Raw genomic sequence first — 17,578 nt, 5'->3', positions numbered from 1 at the left:
ATATCAAACAACTTTTATAATACTCATTTTTATTGTTATAGTATTTTATAAATTTTAAAGAATATGACGAAAAAAGATATTGTAGGTATTGAAAGGGTGGTCTCTGGGAGGAGTTGGGGTACAAAAGGAAAACAAGAATGTGATTTAATTCTATTTACTTAAAATACGTTTTTATTTGTTAACAAATTCAGATAAACTGAAATCATGTAACCTTTCTCATTATAGTGCAATAAAACTTAAAAAAATAAAAAAATAAACTTGGTACTGGAGAGGTGAATCAGTAGTTAAGAGCACTTGTTCTTGCAAAGGACCAGGGTTCAGCTCCCAGCACCCACATGGTGGTTTATAACCACATGTAATTCTAGTTTCAGTTGATCCAATGCCTTCGTCTGACTCCATGGGATACCAGTCACACACTTGGTACACCTATGCACATGCAGAAAAAAATATTTAAACACATAAAACAAGTCTTTTTTGTTTGTTTGTTTGTTTGTTTGTTTGTTTTTGTTCTTTGAGACAGGGCTTCTCTGTGTGCCTTGGCTGTCTTGGAACTCACTCTGTAGACCAGGCTGGCCTAAACTCACAGAGCTATACCTGCCTCTGCCTCCCAAGTACTGTGAATAAAGGTGTGTGCCCCACCACCTGGCCTAATAAAATAAATCTTTTTTTTTTTTAGATTTATTTATTATTATATGTAAGTACACTTCAGACACAGCAGAAGAGGGTGTGTCAGATCTCATTACGGATGGTTGTGAGCCACCATGTGGTTGCTGGGATTTGAACTCAGGACCTTCGGCAGAGCAGTCAGTGCTCTGAACCACTGAGCCATCTCTCCAGCCCCAATAAAATAAATCTTAAAAAAATTAAAAATAGGGCTGGAGAGATGGCTCAGTGGTTCAGAGCACTGACTGCTTTTCCAAAGGTCCTGAGTTCAAATACTAGCAACCACATGATGGCTCACAACCATCTGCAATAGGATCTGACGCCCTCTTCTGGAGTGTCTGAAGACAGCTACAGTGTACTTACATATAATAAATAAATCTTTTTAAAAAATTAAAAATAAAACAAATAGTTTGGGAGTGCTTAGCTAGGGTATTTACTATTTAGTTCCCTTCTTCAAGCCCCATCTGAGCCCACAGACTGATGAACTGAGGCCTGCCAAAGGAAAACATTCAATGATGGTTTATTTTATGGTAAATGATGATGAATGCCAGAATCATCTTCAGTTGCCAAAGACACAAAACTTAACCTTCACAAAGAATAATTAATTGTAAGGAAGAAAGTCTCCTTGTTTCTTTGCTTGAGTCAGATGAATCCTGGCAGGGGCTGCAGATAAGAAATTAGACTGGCAAATTATGATAATTTTAAATGGGGACTACTAGAGGTTTTTCTTTAATTTCATATTTGTGTAAGTGATCTTTTTCATGTAAACTAAGTTTGAGGTCATATTAATGAATTATTACTGGTAGCTTTAAGGCAGGTTTTTATGGTTTTTCATGACTTGACAGTTCAGTGATGTAAATAAAATATGAGAGTTTTATTGTCTCATAATATGTAAAACTTGAGATTAATTCAGATATATTTGGATTGAATCTATAAGGGAATGTAAGGATGCCTTAGACTCTTTTTTAATTCTAATGAGAGTAATGTTTACAATGCTTCTGCTAAAATATATACTGAATTTCAATCTTTTAGCCTTATACAAAATAAGATTTTACTGCCAGATCTTCTCTAAGAAAGTGAGAAATTAAGCTTTAAGCCAAATGCATATGATAGTTATGACAAGAAAAATGTTGCCAATAACCTCAGTTACTAAAGAAAAGGAACTACACTTTTATTTTAAGTTACAATATGTAAGCAGTAACAAATGCCTATTAAATTTATTTCTTTTTCTTTATCTTAGCAAAAACTAATTGTACAAGACAATTGGCTTCATTTTATACATGTAAATAACATTCTTTGATCATATTTCTTCCTCTTGTCCCTATTATACCCTCCTCTCCTATTTGTTCCCTGCCTCAGACCCTTTTCCTTCTACCTTAACGCTTTATTTTTAGTTAATTAATTATTTTATGTGAGTACACTGTAGCTGTCTTCAAACATTCCAGAAGAGGGCACCGGATTCCATTGCAGATGGTAGTGAGCCACCATGTGGTTGCTGGGAATTGAACTAAGGACCCCTGGAAGAACAGTCAGTGCTCTTAACCGCTGAGCTATCTCTCCAGCCTTGAATGATTTATTTTTAAAATCTAGATTCTATATATACAGAACATGAGACAGACTTTCTCCATTTAGCTTATTTGGCTTAACACGAAGATTTCCAGTTTATGCATTTTTTCTCTGTGACATAATTTTATTCTTTTAAAAAATTTGTTTATTGCCGGGCATGGTGGTACATGCCTTTAATCTCAGCACTTGGGAGGCAGAGGCAGGTGGATTTCTGAGTTTGAAGCCAGCCTGGTCTACAGAGTGAGTTCCAGGACAGCCAAGGCTACACAAAGAAACCCTGTCTCAAAAAAAACAAAAAAAAAAAGGGCATCAGATCCCTTTATGAATGGTTGTGAGCCAACATGTGGTTTCTGGGAATTCAGGGCCTCTGAAAGAGTGCTCTTAACTGCTGAGCCATTTCACCACCCCCTTATTTTTTTATAGCTGGGTAAAACTCTCCTTAACAGGTTAGTTTCTTTACAATAAGCATGCTTATTATATCCATTGTATAGATCACTCATGATCACTCGTCATTTGGTTGACTTCAGAGGATATAAGTTTAGTTAATATTTAAATGACTAGAACTTTCTAGACAGGGGTTCCCTATGTGGCATAGGCTAGCCTCAAACTAGCTACTTACCCAAGAATAATCTTGAACTTCTGATTATCCTACTTCCTAAGGCTTCAATTATAGGTGTAGACTGCCAATGCCTGGCTTACGGAGTGCTAGCGAGTCAAACTCAGGATTTTGAGCATGCGAGGCAAGCATTCTATCAACTGAGTTACATCTCCAGCCCCAAGAGGCCTGGTGAAAACTGAGTTCAAACTAGCCTTTCATATCATTTAAAAACAATCTATCATTTGAAATCTTTCTGAAATAGCAACTGGATTCTTAAAGAAGTTCCATTTATTCATTTTAAAAAGTAGTGTTTATCTAGTTTTAAAAATAAAAGATTAAAACATTTAAAATTGTGTATGGGTTTTTATCTGCATGTATATCTATGCAACATGTGGATGGCTGGTGGTATCCTCAGAGGCCAGAAGAGGGTGTTGGATCCCCTGGGACTGGACTTAGGGACAGCTGTGAGCTGCCATATGGGTGCTGGGAATTGAATTGGGTCCCCTGTAAGAGCAGACAATGATCTTAACCACTGAATCATCATGTTCCATGTGTGTGTGGGTACCCATAGAGGACAGAAAGACTTTAGATGCCCTGGAGCTGAAATTACAGGTGGTTGTGAGCTGCCCCATGTGGGTGCTAGGAACTGAACTTGGGTCCTCTGGAAGAGCAACAAGCACTCTTAAGTGCTCAGCTGGCTCTCCATCCCTGTTTGTTTGTTTTGAGACAGTCTGTTTCAGCTTCTCAAATGCAGAGATTTAGAGGTAGGGGAACACTACACCAGGCAGCATTTCCTTTTCTTAGTATCAATGGAGCATCTTGTAAAACAGAAACAAACTAATCCAGTAAGACTAAAAAAGATTTAGAAAAGAATAGAACTACATAGATGCCATAGGACAAAGTGAACACACCCACCTTCTGGGCTGTGACCGGCATTCCTCCTCCCCACTGTCTGCCTCCTGTAGAAACAGAAATTGAAAAAAATTAAAATGGTCTCCTAACCAATGGAATTTTACTAATAAGCCTTTAAGTCAGAGATAGATCATTAATATTGATTTGTGTTTAAATTAAATTTTCTTCATAAAAGATTTTTGTGCTAAATGAGACTGATAACACTAAAATTTGTTTCTGGATAAAATATCTGCAATAGTTTACAAACAAATTTCACTGAAAATAAAGCTACTTATTAAAACAATTACCTCTGAAAACCAACCTGAGCTTGTACAGTATGCTAGACACTGTATGACGCATTAAATACATTTCCTTTTTGTTGTTATTTTTACTTTGTTTTGTTTTCTTGAGACAGGGTTTCTCTGTGTAGCCCTGGCTGTCCTGGAACTTGCTCTGTACACCAGCTAGCCTCGAACTCACAGAAATCTGCCTGCCTCTGCATTCTGAGTGCTGGGATTAAAGGTGCACTGAACCATGCCTGGCCTTACTAATTTCTTAAAGGAGATGGAAAAGACCAAAGAATCAAGGCCTTTTAAATACAAGGCTGGTAAACTTATAGAGAGTAAGGCAGTTTGCATAGGGCCTGCAAGGGTCTGCAACCAGATGAGGCCCTAGAGCTGAATGGAGATGTGGACGTATGCCTCCATTTCTAACACAGAAACTATCTCCAATTGATAGCTACTTGGAAATAAAAATTAATTTTCTCATTGGGTGGTGGTGGCGCACACCTTTAATCCCAGCACTTGGGAGGCAGAGGCAGGGGGATTTCTGAGTTCGAGGCCAGCCTGGTCTACAGACTGAGTTCCAGGACAGACAGCCAGGGCTATACAGAGAAAACCTGTCTCGAAAAACCAAAAAAAAAAAAAAAAAACCCAAAATTATATATATATAAATAAATTTTCTCCAAGGGAGTCTCATTGAGAAACAAATTACTCTTACTTGTAGGCCTTAGTCTAACAGTAGACGGCCAGCACAAAAACAAACTCAGCCACATCTTTGGAGGTTCTATGGGCTCATAATGTTAAGTCGGGAATTTTTTTTTTTTGCAGGTCCTCTGCATATCTATTATGGCTTCTTGTTTTGGGTATGTATGGGATTCCTATGTGTGCAAATGTGTGTCTCTGCATCTATATGTGTTTCTTATGCTTTTTCTTTGGTCCTTTTTCTTGTTTGGTTATTTTGTCATATTCCAATTTGTTAGTTTTTGATCTATTTTATTATTATTTTCTAGATGCCTGCTTATTTTCTAGCAAGAGACAGAAAGGGTGTGGATACAAATGGGAAGGAAGTGGGGGAAACTGGGAGTAGGGAGGGGAACAGCAATCAGAATACATTGTATGAGAAGGATCTATTTTCAATAAAAGTAAAAAAATATCAAAGGACTGATGGGAGTGTATTCATCACAGTTTAGAACATGTAACAGGATAGATGAATGTAATTAGAAACATGGACTCAGGACTGGTGAGATGGTTTAGTGGGTTAAGAGCCTTCCCTCTAAACCTGAGGGCATGAGCTGATGGAAGGAGAGAACTCTGACACTTGCAAGTTGTCATCTGATTGCCACATCTGTGCTGTGGCATGCATTCACAAACACACACATATACACTACAAATAATTAGGCTGCGCAATAATAAACTCTAGTTTTTTCAAGTGACACATTAAATAATAGGGTTTTAACTTATGGAAACTTAACCTCAATAAATATTTTATCAATTAAGGAAGCAAAACTTGGTCTGGAGAGATGGCTCAGTGGTTAAGAGCACTGATTACTCTTCCAGAGGTCCTGAGTTCAATTCCCAGCAACCGCATGGTGGCTCACAACCATCTGTAATGGGATCTGATCCCCTCTTCTGGTGTGTCTGAAGATAGCGACAGTGTACTCACATACAAAAAATAAATAATTCTTTAAAAAAAAAAAAAAGCAAAACTCACAGAAGGGAAATAGTGAAAGCAAAATTCAGAAAAGGAAATAGTTGTCCAAGGAAACTCAAAAAGGGTGATGCTTTAATTAAAACTACCAGTATACTCCTTTCTGCCTGTTGAAAGCTATCATTAACCTATTCCTAACCTACACTAGAAATTAGTTTACTGTAACATGGAGACCTTCAGAGAGAAGAATATTGATGATGGAAAAATGAAGAAAGATGATAGAATTAATGATACTCAGGATTTTTTTCCTTTTCATTTCCTCCTTAATTTTAATATTTGTTCTGTTATCACTTTTGCCCAATTTGGAAACCCAGAAGCAGTAAGAGAAAAAATAATCTTAAAAAATGTGTGTACTGTTTTCCAGTGAGCGGCCTACATTTTGTAGTTTATGCAGCCATCCATCCCGCTCACCTCTTCATTGTCCACTGACATTCCTGGGCATCCATGGCCAACTCTTACCTTTTATTCCTATGCTATTTTTAATATTGATCTTAATTTAATCACTACTATTATTTTTGATGGAAAAAGAGCACTGCAGAGATCCTGCTCCTAGAAGGAGGTACAGGGTGTCTTAGTGCACGGCGCCCTTTGCTGTAGAATAGGTTCAGGGCCAGAGGATATTATCTTTAGGAATTCAGACACAAAGTGTGGTGGTTTGAATATGCTTGGCTCATAGGATGCGACTCTATAAGGAGGTGTGGCCTTGTTGGAAGAAGTATGGCACTGTGGGGGGTGGCAACTCTTTATTAAGAGTTGCCTTGGTCATGGTCTCTCTTCATAGCAATGGAAACCCTAAGACAGAAAAGTGTTAAAATAGAAAGAACTATCTTTTGAATTAATTCATAGAACCTGGAAAGGTTACAAAAATGGAAATGAAGGAAGGGTCTTGCAGTGGCACACACCCTTTATCTCAGCATTCAGGAGGCAGAGGTAAGTGGAACCTTAGACCTTGCTAGCTTAGACCTTGCTAGCTTCAGGTTCAATGAGGGACCCAGTCTCAAAATAAGGTGGACAAGTTGTAGTAGGATTCCTAGGTCAAATCTGGCCACCACATACACACACATGCACACATACACAAATATATGGATGGACACATATACACACACTCACACTCATAGATGTAAATATGCCCAAAGAGCTTAACACTCACACTCATAGATATAAATATGCCCAAAGAGCTTAATAAATAGAAATGATTTCTTGGGATATAATCTAAGAAACAGTGCTTCATTATTATTACTGATAAATATCTCTCAAATTCTGATGTACTCCTCTTACATTTTTATCATATGAAATAATATTTAATGAAGAATACTTTAACATATTTAAGTAATGAGGAAAAGTAGTAAAGTGAACATTTCCATTTAAGAGTTGGAATACTATCCAATACCTTGTATTCTTATTTATTTCCCATTTCTGTCTTACTCCATGTTCTAACTACCATGGTGAAGTTAATAATTTTCTTATTTTCCACTCAATTGTACTGTAAGAATACTTCAAACACACAGAAAAGTTGATATGCCTTAAAGTAAACCTGTGTTTAAGAGTGAATACTCTTAAGATTTTGCCATAAACATTTTTCTCACTTGTATCATTATTTATTCATTCTGCCCATCCATCAACCCACTCTTTTTCTTTTCACTTTTATTGAGATCGGTCTGTCTATAGTCTTGCTGACTTTGAAGTCATGGAAATCCTCCTATTTTGGCCATCCCCAAGTGCTGAGGTCACAGGTGTGAGTGACCATATCCAACCATCAAGGACTCAGTCTTGGAGGTAAAGTCCTTTATCCATTGCTATATCTTGCTGTCTCGTGCCTATATTCTTTTTTTTTTTTTTGTAGTCTTGGCTTTCCTGAAACTCACTCTGTAAACCATGTCTCCTCAAACTGGCAGAGATCTGCTTGTCTCTGTCTCCTGAGTGCTGGGATTAAAGGTATGCACCATCACCTCCTATCTTTATATCCTTTTTTTTTTAAAAAAAAGATTTATTTATTATTATTTCTAAGTACACTGTAGCTGTCTTCAGATGCACTAGAAGGTGTCAGATCTCATTACAGGTGGTTGTGAGCCACCATGTGGTTGCTGGGAATTGAACTCAGGACCTTTGGAAGAACAGTCAGTGCTCTTAACCGCTGAGCCATCTCTCCAGCTCCTATCTTTATATTCTTTTTTTTTTTAAAGATTTATTTATTTATTATAAATGAGTACACACTGGGGGCTGGTGAGATGGCTCAGCAGCTGTTACGACTGTTGTTGTAAAGGTCCTGGTTCAAGTCCTAGCAACCACATGATAGCCCACAACCACCCATAATGAGATCTGATGCCCTTTTCTTGTGCGTCTGAAGACAGCTACAGTGTACTTATATATAATAATAAATAAAGCTTTTAAAAAAAATAAATGAGTACACTGTAGCTGTCTTCAGACCACCAGAAGAGGGTGTCAGATTTCATTATGGATGGTTGTAAGCCATCATGTGGTTGCTGGGATTTGAACTCACGACCTTCAGAAGAGCAGTCAGTGCTCTTACCCACTGAGCCATCTCACCAGGCCCTATCTTTATATTCTTAATGTATCCTTACTTTGACTGTTTAATGGCATCAAATTGTATTATAATATGTGTTTTTTCCTAATATGTATTTGTTTGCTTTTTAAGAATGTAGGGTTCCAACTTAGGGTCTTGTACATGCTGGGCATCTGCTCTTTAAAAACCTAATTTTCACAAATTACTTATTACATATAGATTCACCTCATGTATTTTTAGTGAGGAACTCATAGATTTCACTTTTGTAATTTTCTCAGTTTATTCTTCTTAGATTGGATTGTTTACAGTTTTTTGACAACATAGCATTGCTATTCACTCTTCCACCCTCACCTAGTCTACATGTAGAAGTCAGCAGTATATACGCCAACAAGGGAAGCTATATCGTTCTAAGAATTCAACTTTATTGGTTTGGAGAGGTGGCTCAGCGGTTAAGAGCACTGACTGTTCTTCTAGAGGTCCTTAGTTCAATTCCCATCAACCACATGGTGGCTCACAACCATCTGTAATGGGATCCAATGCCCTCTTCTGGTGTCTGGAGACAGCTATAGTGTACTCATATAAATAAAATAAATCTTAAAAAAGAAAAAAATTCAACTTTATAAAAGCAACATGTTATTTTTTCAAAGTGGTCATGCTGACTTATATTCCAAGGTAACAGTAGAATCATCATTTTTTGCTGATTTTCAATTTTTACTAGTCTGTTAGGTCTTATTCTGGTCTCAATTTGCTTACTTAAAAAGGTCACACTCCTATATATGTTTATAAGCTTTTAATGTTTCCATATGTCTGCCCTCATCTAAATGAGTACCCCCAAAGAAAAAGAACTCAAATTATTTTCATCTCTTTGGAGTTTTCTATTCATGAAAATTGCAATAAGAATATGTAAAGAATATGCAAAGCAAAAATATCCCTGATGCTTCCTTATAAAACACAAATAGCTCAAATCATCTATGTCTACAGAGGCTAACTACCATTTATTGGGCACAAGTATGGACATTTCATACGTTATTTCATTTACTGTATTCTGCAACCTCATGAGACTTGTTCAGCATGTTAATTCAGTCTTATCTTTCCATTATAATGAGCTGTCTTTAACCTAAGAATCTGACTTTATATCTAGGATGGGCAGGGAAGTGCTAGAAAAGCTATACTTTTCCATGCTTATGATAATACCCTTTGCATTTTTACTTACAACTTCTATACTATAAGGTAGCAGTGGAAGAGTAGAAAGAACTTCTGGCCCCCAAAAAGAGCAAGACAAAGAAACATTTCAAATGTGAGCTCTGCAAACACAGTAACTTCCCCCGCTTAATGTTTCAGGAACTAGGCAAGTAAAGTATTTGCTTCCCCTTCAGTGTACTTGGAAAAATATAAAACAACCATAAAACAACTCTGTACAGCCGGGTGGTGGTGGCGCATGCCTTTGATCCCAGCACTTGGGAGGCAGAGGCAGGCGGATTTCTGAGTTCGAGGCCAGCCTAGTCTATAGAGTGAGTTCCAGGACAGCCAGGGCCACTCAGAGAAACCCTATCTTGAAAAACAAAAACAAAACAAAACAAAAAAACAAAACAAAACTCTGTATATGAAGACATTGAAGGTTTTAGGGTAAAATAGATTTAAAAGAAATGGGAGAAAATATGGAATTGCGTTTATTTTTACAAAATCCATTGCCTAAAATGCAAAGATTCAATAATGTTTATTAAATAAGATCACCATCAGGTAATAAAGTTTCTAATAGTAGCTGATACCATTCTATCCTTGCAAGCATAAGCATCAGATTTAATCACCTACTTTGTCACATAACATTACACCTTGTTACTGAAAAAAAAAAAGACAAATAACTTACTTGTTCTGAACATTAAAATTAACAGAAGGCTGGAAGGATGGCTAAACAGTTAAGAGTACTTGTTACTCTTATGACCAGGCATAGGATCAAGGTGTGCTTCCCAGCACCCACATGATGGCTCACAATCATCTGTAAACTCCAGTTCCAGAGGACCTGGCACCCTCTTCTGATCTCTAAAGGCACCAAGCACACATGGGATGCACATTTATACATACATGCAGTCAAAGCACTCATATTCATAAAATAAGAAGTAAATAAATCTAATTTTTTAAAATGCCAGGAGAAAAGTGTAGGATAACTTAGTTTTGTAGTGGGCAAAATAATTTGTTACAGAAGAAAGAGAGCTAATCAATTAAATGATCATTTTACATACACACACACTTACTCATGACATTTTATTTTCAGAGCCCTATTGTTAAACAGATTTCATTTAAAATGTGTGATGATTTCTTGATAGAAAAAACTGATCAGGAAACAATATGGTAGTAGATCCTAGATGTGCATTTAACTATTGAGTGAAAGACTGATGTATTCTTACCAATCTATCTAATACTTGTACATAATAAATAAGTCACTGTAATGATTAATTTCCATTGTTTACTTGATTGGATTTAGAATAATCCAGGAGACACATTTTTGGGCATTTCTGTGACAGCATTTATAGAGATAGTTAATGAGGAAGGACTACAAGGGGTAGCACTTTCCCATGGGGTGGGATCCAAGACTGAATAAGAGGAAGGAGAAGAAATCCTGATAAGCATCAGCATTTGTCTTCTTTACATCCTCACTGCAGATAACATAAGCAGCTGTTTCAAGCTCCTGCTACTAAAGAGTCACCACACCCTCCCCACCATGATGGACAGTATTCCCTTTAAAAATGTGAGTTGTTTTCTGTCAGGTATTTGATTCACAGCAATGAAAAAGGAAACTAATACAGTCTGGAAAAAATGCAAGCACCCAAGCCTCATTTGCAGAGATGCAGGCTGTGAAAAACAATGGGTGGTTCAGAGTGTAAGCAATAGCTTCCCCCAATTCCTTATAGTTTCCATATGTGCCAATATTGTGTATTCATTTATCATTCTCCTGACTCATTCCTGCTCTTATATCACCATGGATAACCCTTCTCTCCTGTTGTATATTCTTCACCAGCATTGTGGTACTCTATTGTGTCTCTGTCCTTCATCCACTTAAGATATTCTCTAATTGGCTTTACTAAAAATCTGATGGTCAATTAGTTGAGTAGGAAGTGGAAGATAGGACTTCCTGGGAGGGAAAAAGGAACTCTGGGAGGAAGTAGGAGGAAAGCCTTTACCCCAGAACATGGGAGGAGACGAATGTGATCACAGGCCTAGAAAGTATAGCTCATCACGTGACTGGATGAGGCTAGGCAGTCAGTTTAACTTAGATGTGCTAGTTGAGACTGTACCCAGCTAAGGCCTAAGGCTTTGAAATATTAAAAGGTGTGTTATTTGGGAAAAAGCTGGTTAGGGAATAATTTTCACTGCATCAATTTCCAGCATTAATCAATATATATAGAACATAATGATCATTTAATCTACATACCAGTCTTCAAAGCTGGTTTCAAATGCCGGACATCTTCTATCACCTGGCAATATCTGTTTCTCTCCAATTCCATCAATTAATTGTGTATCTTTATTATGGCACCATCTAGTTCTGTTCTAGATTATGAGTGAGTTCTTCATTTATCTCTCATCATTAAACTGTAAGGTTTTTTTTTCTTTTTTTAAGATCAAGAACCTGTTTAGCACAGCGCCCTAGGTACAAGATGGAACCAGAGGAAGAGGCAAAATCAAATGGTTGTAGTGATTAACTAAGTTAGATTTGTTATAGGTGGACACTTGAAACCAAATGGTTATGCATTTCTAGCAAGTAAGGACTACGTATTTGTAATGTTTTAGCTTTAACAAGTTCAAAAAATTTTGTTGTGTTGCTTGTTTTTTTTCAGGAGGTGACCTGAGCCCTAAGGCTTTCCTTTTGGCTAAGCAAACACTTTACCTGCTCTCATTTCTGTATTCATAATTCTATATCAACTCATCAATGTCTTGTGTTCTAGCCAGTAAACAACACTGGTCCTTATTCTTGGATATTTCACATTGTAACTCAGGGAGAAAGTTCCATTAGAAATGTTAATTGCCTCACTTGGACCAAAGCAAAGTTGGACAGTATAGCACAGAAGCATCAGAGGAAGAAGGAAGAAGTAACTGTAAGATTGGGAAAAGCTTTACCTAAGTTAACTTTTAGGTTGGGCTTAAACTAGAGAGTTTTTGTCAAGTGGTAAAACAAACAAACAAACAAACAAAACCAAGAAAATGTTACAGGCTATTTGATCACACTGTGAACCTCAAGATTGTGTTATTTACTGAAGAAAAAAAAAAAAAAAGACCTGTTTCTAGTCATAGTATGGCTCAGCATTAGCACACACCTTTAATCTCTCTGGCAGGAACAGACACATCCTTAGTACACACCTTTAATCCCAAACAATGAAGGTAAATTTAGTTTGTAGAAAGAAGCACCATGTTTGAAAGTGATATCTAATTGAGTGACAGATAAAGTGATGAATCAGAGAAAGATTTGACAGAATAGGATGTATACCCAAGTCTCACGAGGACAGAGGAAAGGGAAGCTACTTAAGAGAGCAGTGCAGAGAGAGAGGAAGGAGAAAAGAGGCAGTTTTACCAGGACAGTTTCAGACACAGGTAGTAGACACAGGTGAAGATAGAACAAGCCAGAAAGTAAGAAGAAGCCAAAAGATCAGAACATATTGTCAAAATTTGTACGATACAAAACAGAGCAATTCAGGAGAAGCTGAGAGAAGGCAGATATCAATTAATGTGAAGCCGAGTTTTGAGCCAGGAACATCTGAGTTGACCAGCCAGCCAGAGTTCAGGAAGACCTAGAAAGGGCAAGCTTATTTAGCAATAAGTCTCAGAGGCTGACAACATTCTAGGCTTAGATAAGATTGTATGGGGGCTAGAGGCTTCCAGGACTAGGCCTAGGTTAGCAGACAAAGGCAGTAAAAATCAGAGATGGCAATTACTACAGGAGAATAAAAGTTACTTTTACAAGAAAAAGTGGAAACAATGTAGTACATTTGAAGAGCACTGAATACTGTGGGTTGCTGGGACGAAGGTGGGTACTGGGGGTTAAAACTATCAAGTAGTCTGGCTGTTATGGTTCTATAAGCTAGGCATCCTAACAAGACAGAACTATAGCCAGGAAACAGGATTATCCATTAGCTAGATATGATAGATATCATTTATCAGTTTTCTCTGCCCTTGGCAATAAACTAGTAATGGGGGGGTTAGGGGTGTCAGGGAAAAACAATAGTAGCATTTTAAGAGGAAGTGTGCACTTTGGAACGAATGATAGTGCTGTGCTTCTGGTTTGTGAAAGCAGGAGTCTGTAAAGGCACTGTGACAGCTGTTCTGCTTGTCACCATGGCTGGATTTAAAGGTTTCTAGAACTGGTGAAAGGCATCTGAGTGTATGTGGAGATGTTTATAGAGAGGACTAACATTAGGGAGCAAGAGGAATGAGTCAATCCTCTGAGTGTGGACAATCCCTCTCAAATGGCATCCCAGTTGAAAAAGGAAGAAGCCAGAAGAAAGCAGCAAATGCTTGCCTGAAAGCTCTTTTCTATTTGAGTGATGCATCTGTATTTGCTGCCATCTACTGACAACAAACTCTATAGTCTTCAGTCATTCCTTACAGGCCAGTGGCTCTCCAGGGAGCTCTCTGGATTTCTGCACTGGATTGGAACTGCTAACATGTCCCATTTACTGTTTTGAGAACTTAGTCCAGTGTCCTGTGTTGCTCTAGAGAATATATATTTTTGAACATGCTGAACATGCTTTGTGTGTGTGTGTGTGTGTGTGTGTGTGTGTGTGTGAGAATTCTGTTGGTTCTGTATCTCTAGAAAACTCTGCTTAATACAGGTATCATTCCTAGTATTTGGCTTACTTGTTAAGAGAAAGCTTAGCCTATTTTCTAAGAGCAAAGAAAATGGTGATGAAACCAGTTGTATAGGTTATTAATTGGTTTGTAACAAATGAATCCAAGCAGTACTTAGCTGGGTGTTCACTCAGTAGTATTCAGGCAGTGCTGTTGTATAGCAGATACATGAAGATCCAAGCAGCTGTTGCTGTTTTGACCCGGATGGGTGTAAAACTGAAGGTCCATTGCAGTGAGCTCTAATATGGTTTGGTCCCCCTCAAAGGAGAGTAGTTTCAGGGTTGGCTTCTTGCATAGCAAGCAGCTCAGGGCTCTAAAAGGATGCTAGGCTTGGAGCTGGCAATAGTGTAATGACACTATGTTACACTTTCTTGATGCATTAAAGGACAACCCAGATTCCAGGAGAGGATCTGGATTCCTTTTCTGCGGAAGCCTCAGCACAGAATCTGTAGTCATCGTTAAGCACCTCTTCCAAGCCTGGTGACTTTCGAGGTGAACATGTGGGTAAAAGGAACAGGGCAGAACACCAAGAAAGAATGTTGATGCTGGCTGGAATCAGGAGCCAAACCAGAAATTCAACCTTATAAAAATATAACATCTAGTAAAGTAAAAATAAGTTAAAGTATGCAACAATTGCAAATGAAGTCAAAATCATACTTTACTCCTATTATGACAGGGTCAAAAGAAAACCTAAATAAAGCTTTCTTACCTATCAGTTGAAGCAACAGGAAATTTCTCAAGCACTTTGTTTTTTAAATTATTTGTGAGATGCAAGTGCAGGTCCCCATGGAGGCTAGAAGAAGGTGTTAATCCCTGGAGTTAATGGATGGTTGTGAGCTGCCAGATGTAGGAGCTGAGAATCAAACTCAGGTCTTCTGCAAAAGCAGCACTTGCTCTTAACTGCTGAAATCTGTTTAGTCCAAGTATTTTCCTTAAACTACTACAAAATTCAAATTGCTACGTTGATGCATGCCTGTAATCCTGGGAGGCAGAGACAAAAGGATACTAATTTCTAGGCTAGCCTAGCCGGTGTTACAGTGTTACAATAGAGTTCCAGCCCAGCCTAAGCTACACAGAGAGAACTTGTCTAAGAGAAGGTAAGTGGAGGGAAGCTGGGGTTATACCAGTGATAGAATGCTTGTCTAATATGCTCAACGCTGGAACTAAAAACCAAAACAACTAAATCAGCTGCTTCCTCAAAGACAAGAAAGATTGATTCAAATTTCATTAAAACAACTGCAATTCTGAAAAATAAAATGTCCCCAGTCAACAGCTTTTGAAGAGACATTGTCCAGTCAATGCTCAGAGGAAACCCTGAGTTGCTGTGGGGAGCTTTCACTGGGTGTCTTCTGTCTATAATCCTTATTCTGCTTAAAGATATGTATCATCTAGTAAAGTAAAAAGTTAAAGTATGCAACAATTGCTAATGAAGTCAAAGTCACACTTTACTCCTATTATGACAGGGTCAAAAGAAAACCTAAATACACCCATTTATGGTACTTACTGTACACTTGTAATATTGTCTTTTCTATTGATATTCAGTTCCTGGGTTTTTTTTTTAATTAAAAAATGTATTATTATGGAGGGCAACATATATATCACAGCTTGAATATGGGTATGGGGGTCAGAGGACAACTTTGTGAAGTTAGTTATTTCTTTCCACCATTGAGTATTGCTAAAATTCCTTCATTGGAGGAGACTGTTTATGCCTATATAAATATAGACAATATAAAAATATTATAGCTATATAAATATAGACAACATAAAATACATATAAAAAAAGGTACCTGGTCCTCCTGCAATCCCAACCTAAGGCATAGCTCTACTGAAGGTTTATTAAGCTTGCTTACAGCAGTGGATGAGGGGTTGCCACACCTGAAGGTCTGCACCCAGCATGGATAATGACTCTCCCACAGTTGTGTTGATAGAGACCCCTGGTCCTTTTCACCTGACAGTCCCTGAGACCTTGAGACTATTTAGGGTAGAACTGGATACAACAGGTTGGGAAGGGTGTCTGAATACTCAGTTGAGGATCCTATGACCCTCCATGTTCCTCTTATGAAGGAATGTCAGCAGTCAACACACACAGTTGTGATCTTTGCAAGTGAGACCAACAGAACATGGGAAGATGGCAGCAAGTGTGTGTGGCCCAGATAGTCCTGTGCAACACTGTGGCTCCCACAGATCTAACCCAGATGGTCAGGCTTGCCTAGCACATGCTGTAACCATTTCACAGCTGAGTTCCCTGGCAATAAGTCGGCCTTGTGGTAGTTTATGACTTTAATCCGAGCACCCTGGGCATTGATTCAGGGGTCGAGTGCAGAGGCAGGTAGATCTCTGAGTTCAAGGCTGTCTTTGTCTACAGAGGGAGTTCCAGGAATGCCAGGGCTACACAGAAAAACTGTTACTGGTTGTCCTGCTGGATCCCTTTTAGAACAGCATTAGCAACAACACTGTCTCCAAACCTCCTGCCTGCCGTTTTTATTCTTTAGTTCTAAGAGAAAACCAGTAATGTGCCATAGCTGATTTGTTAGGTTTAATAGTTATAGAATTTTCAGGAACTTTGTGAGACTCACCCTGGTAGTTTCAAATTGGCACAGTGGGAATGTTTATCAGAAAAATTAACAAATGCTATATAAATCAGTTGCCACTCTGAACACTGGCTTTTTAAAAAAAAATTGACCAGGATTTTGCCTAGTATGAGGCTAGGGAGTATGTACTTTAAAAAAATCTTTATAAAGCTTGGCATGGTAGTACATGCCTGTAATCTCAGTGCTCAGGAGGCTTAGGCAGGAGGATAATGAGTTTGAGATCAGTCTGGGCTATAAAGAGAAGACTGTCTACAAAGACTGAAAAACAATAAGTTTGGAAGACTTCATCTTAGAGGCTTGAAAAGACTATTAAAACACAAGGTCTACACAGTCTGCTCTCAAGGTAATGGTGCTAGGTAAGAGGGGGATCAGTGTCATCATGAAAACTTGGCCTTCTAAAAAGATATACAATATCCCTCTTTCCTAAAAGGGCAGGAATATGTCAGCACAGTGCCTGGCTTATGTAAGGTTGTTTAGATAATACCCGAGGAAGTAAATGCAGTCCAGAGCAATATAACCAGCAAATCATGTACTTTATTCCTATTAAATTATTAGTCATATGCTTGGCTTATCAACATGAGAAGTATTTAAGTGAGGGGTGGAGAGTAAGCAGCTGGTTTATAAGAGAGAACCCTGCTTTTGTGCCACTATCTGGTTCTCAGTCCTTTCATGACTCTTATTTCATCAGAATCTGGAATGAGTGCCTTGTAGGTTTGATCAGCACTTCATTTCTCAGATGCTGAAACTGTCTAATGGAAGTGAGATACTTTGTTCAACATCTAAAGTTAGTTTTCTGTCTGGGAAGGCATTTTGCCAGAACAAACTGTTCCTTTTGCATTAAAAGTGTGTTCCAGGTATGCTGCTAGGAATGACCATAAGACTGTCCAGGTTCTGCTAGGAATGACCATAAGACTGTCC

At 38.1% G+C, this 17,578-nt stretch overlaps 1 protein-coding gene across 3 annotated transcripts in view; it reads right to left on the bottom strand.

Moving 5' to 3' along the window:
- Ssh2 (slingshot protein phosphatase 2) overlaps positions 1-17,578 on the bottom strand; it is a 231,152-nt gene that overhangs the window by 132,990 nt on the left and 80,584 nt on the right. For all 3 annotated transcript variants that reach the window (XM_031351152.1, XM_031351157.1, XM_031351153.1), the window contains one exon: positions 3,743-3,786. In XM_031351152.1, the coding sequence (XP_031207012.1) occupies positions 3,743-3,786 (44 nt within the window). The remainder of the gene's footprint in view (positions 1-3,742; positions 3,787-17,578) is intronic.

Source organism: Mastomys coucha, unplaced genomic scaffold, assembly GCF_008632895.1.
Source record: "Mastomys coucha isolate ucsf_1 unplaced genomic scaffold, UCSF_Mcou_1 pScaffold5, whole genome shotgun sequence".
NCBI lineage: Eukaryota > Metazoa > Chordata > Mammalia > Rodentia > Muridae > Mastomys > Mastomys coucha.
Note: the sequence above shows the minus strand (reverse complement) of the source record. Positions and strands in the feature narration are given on the sequence as shown.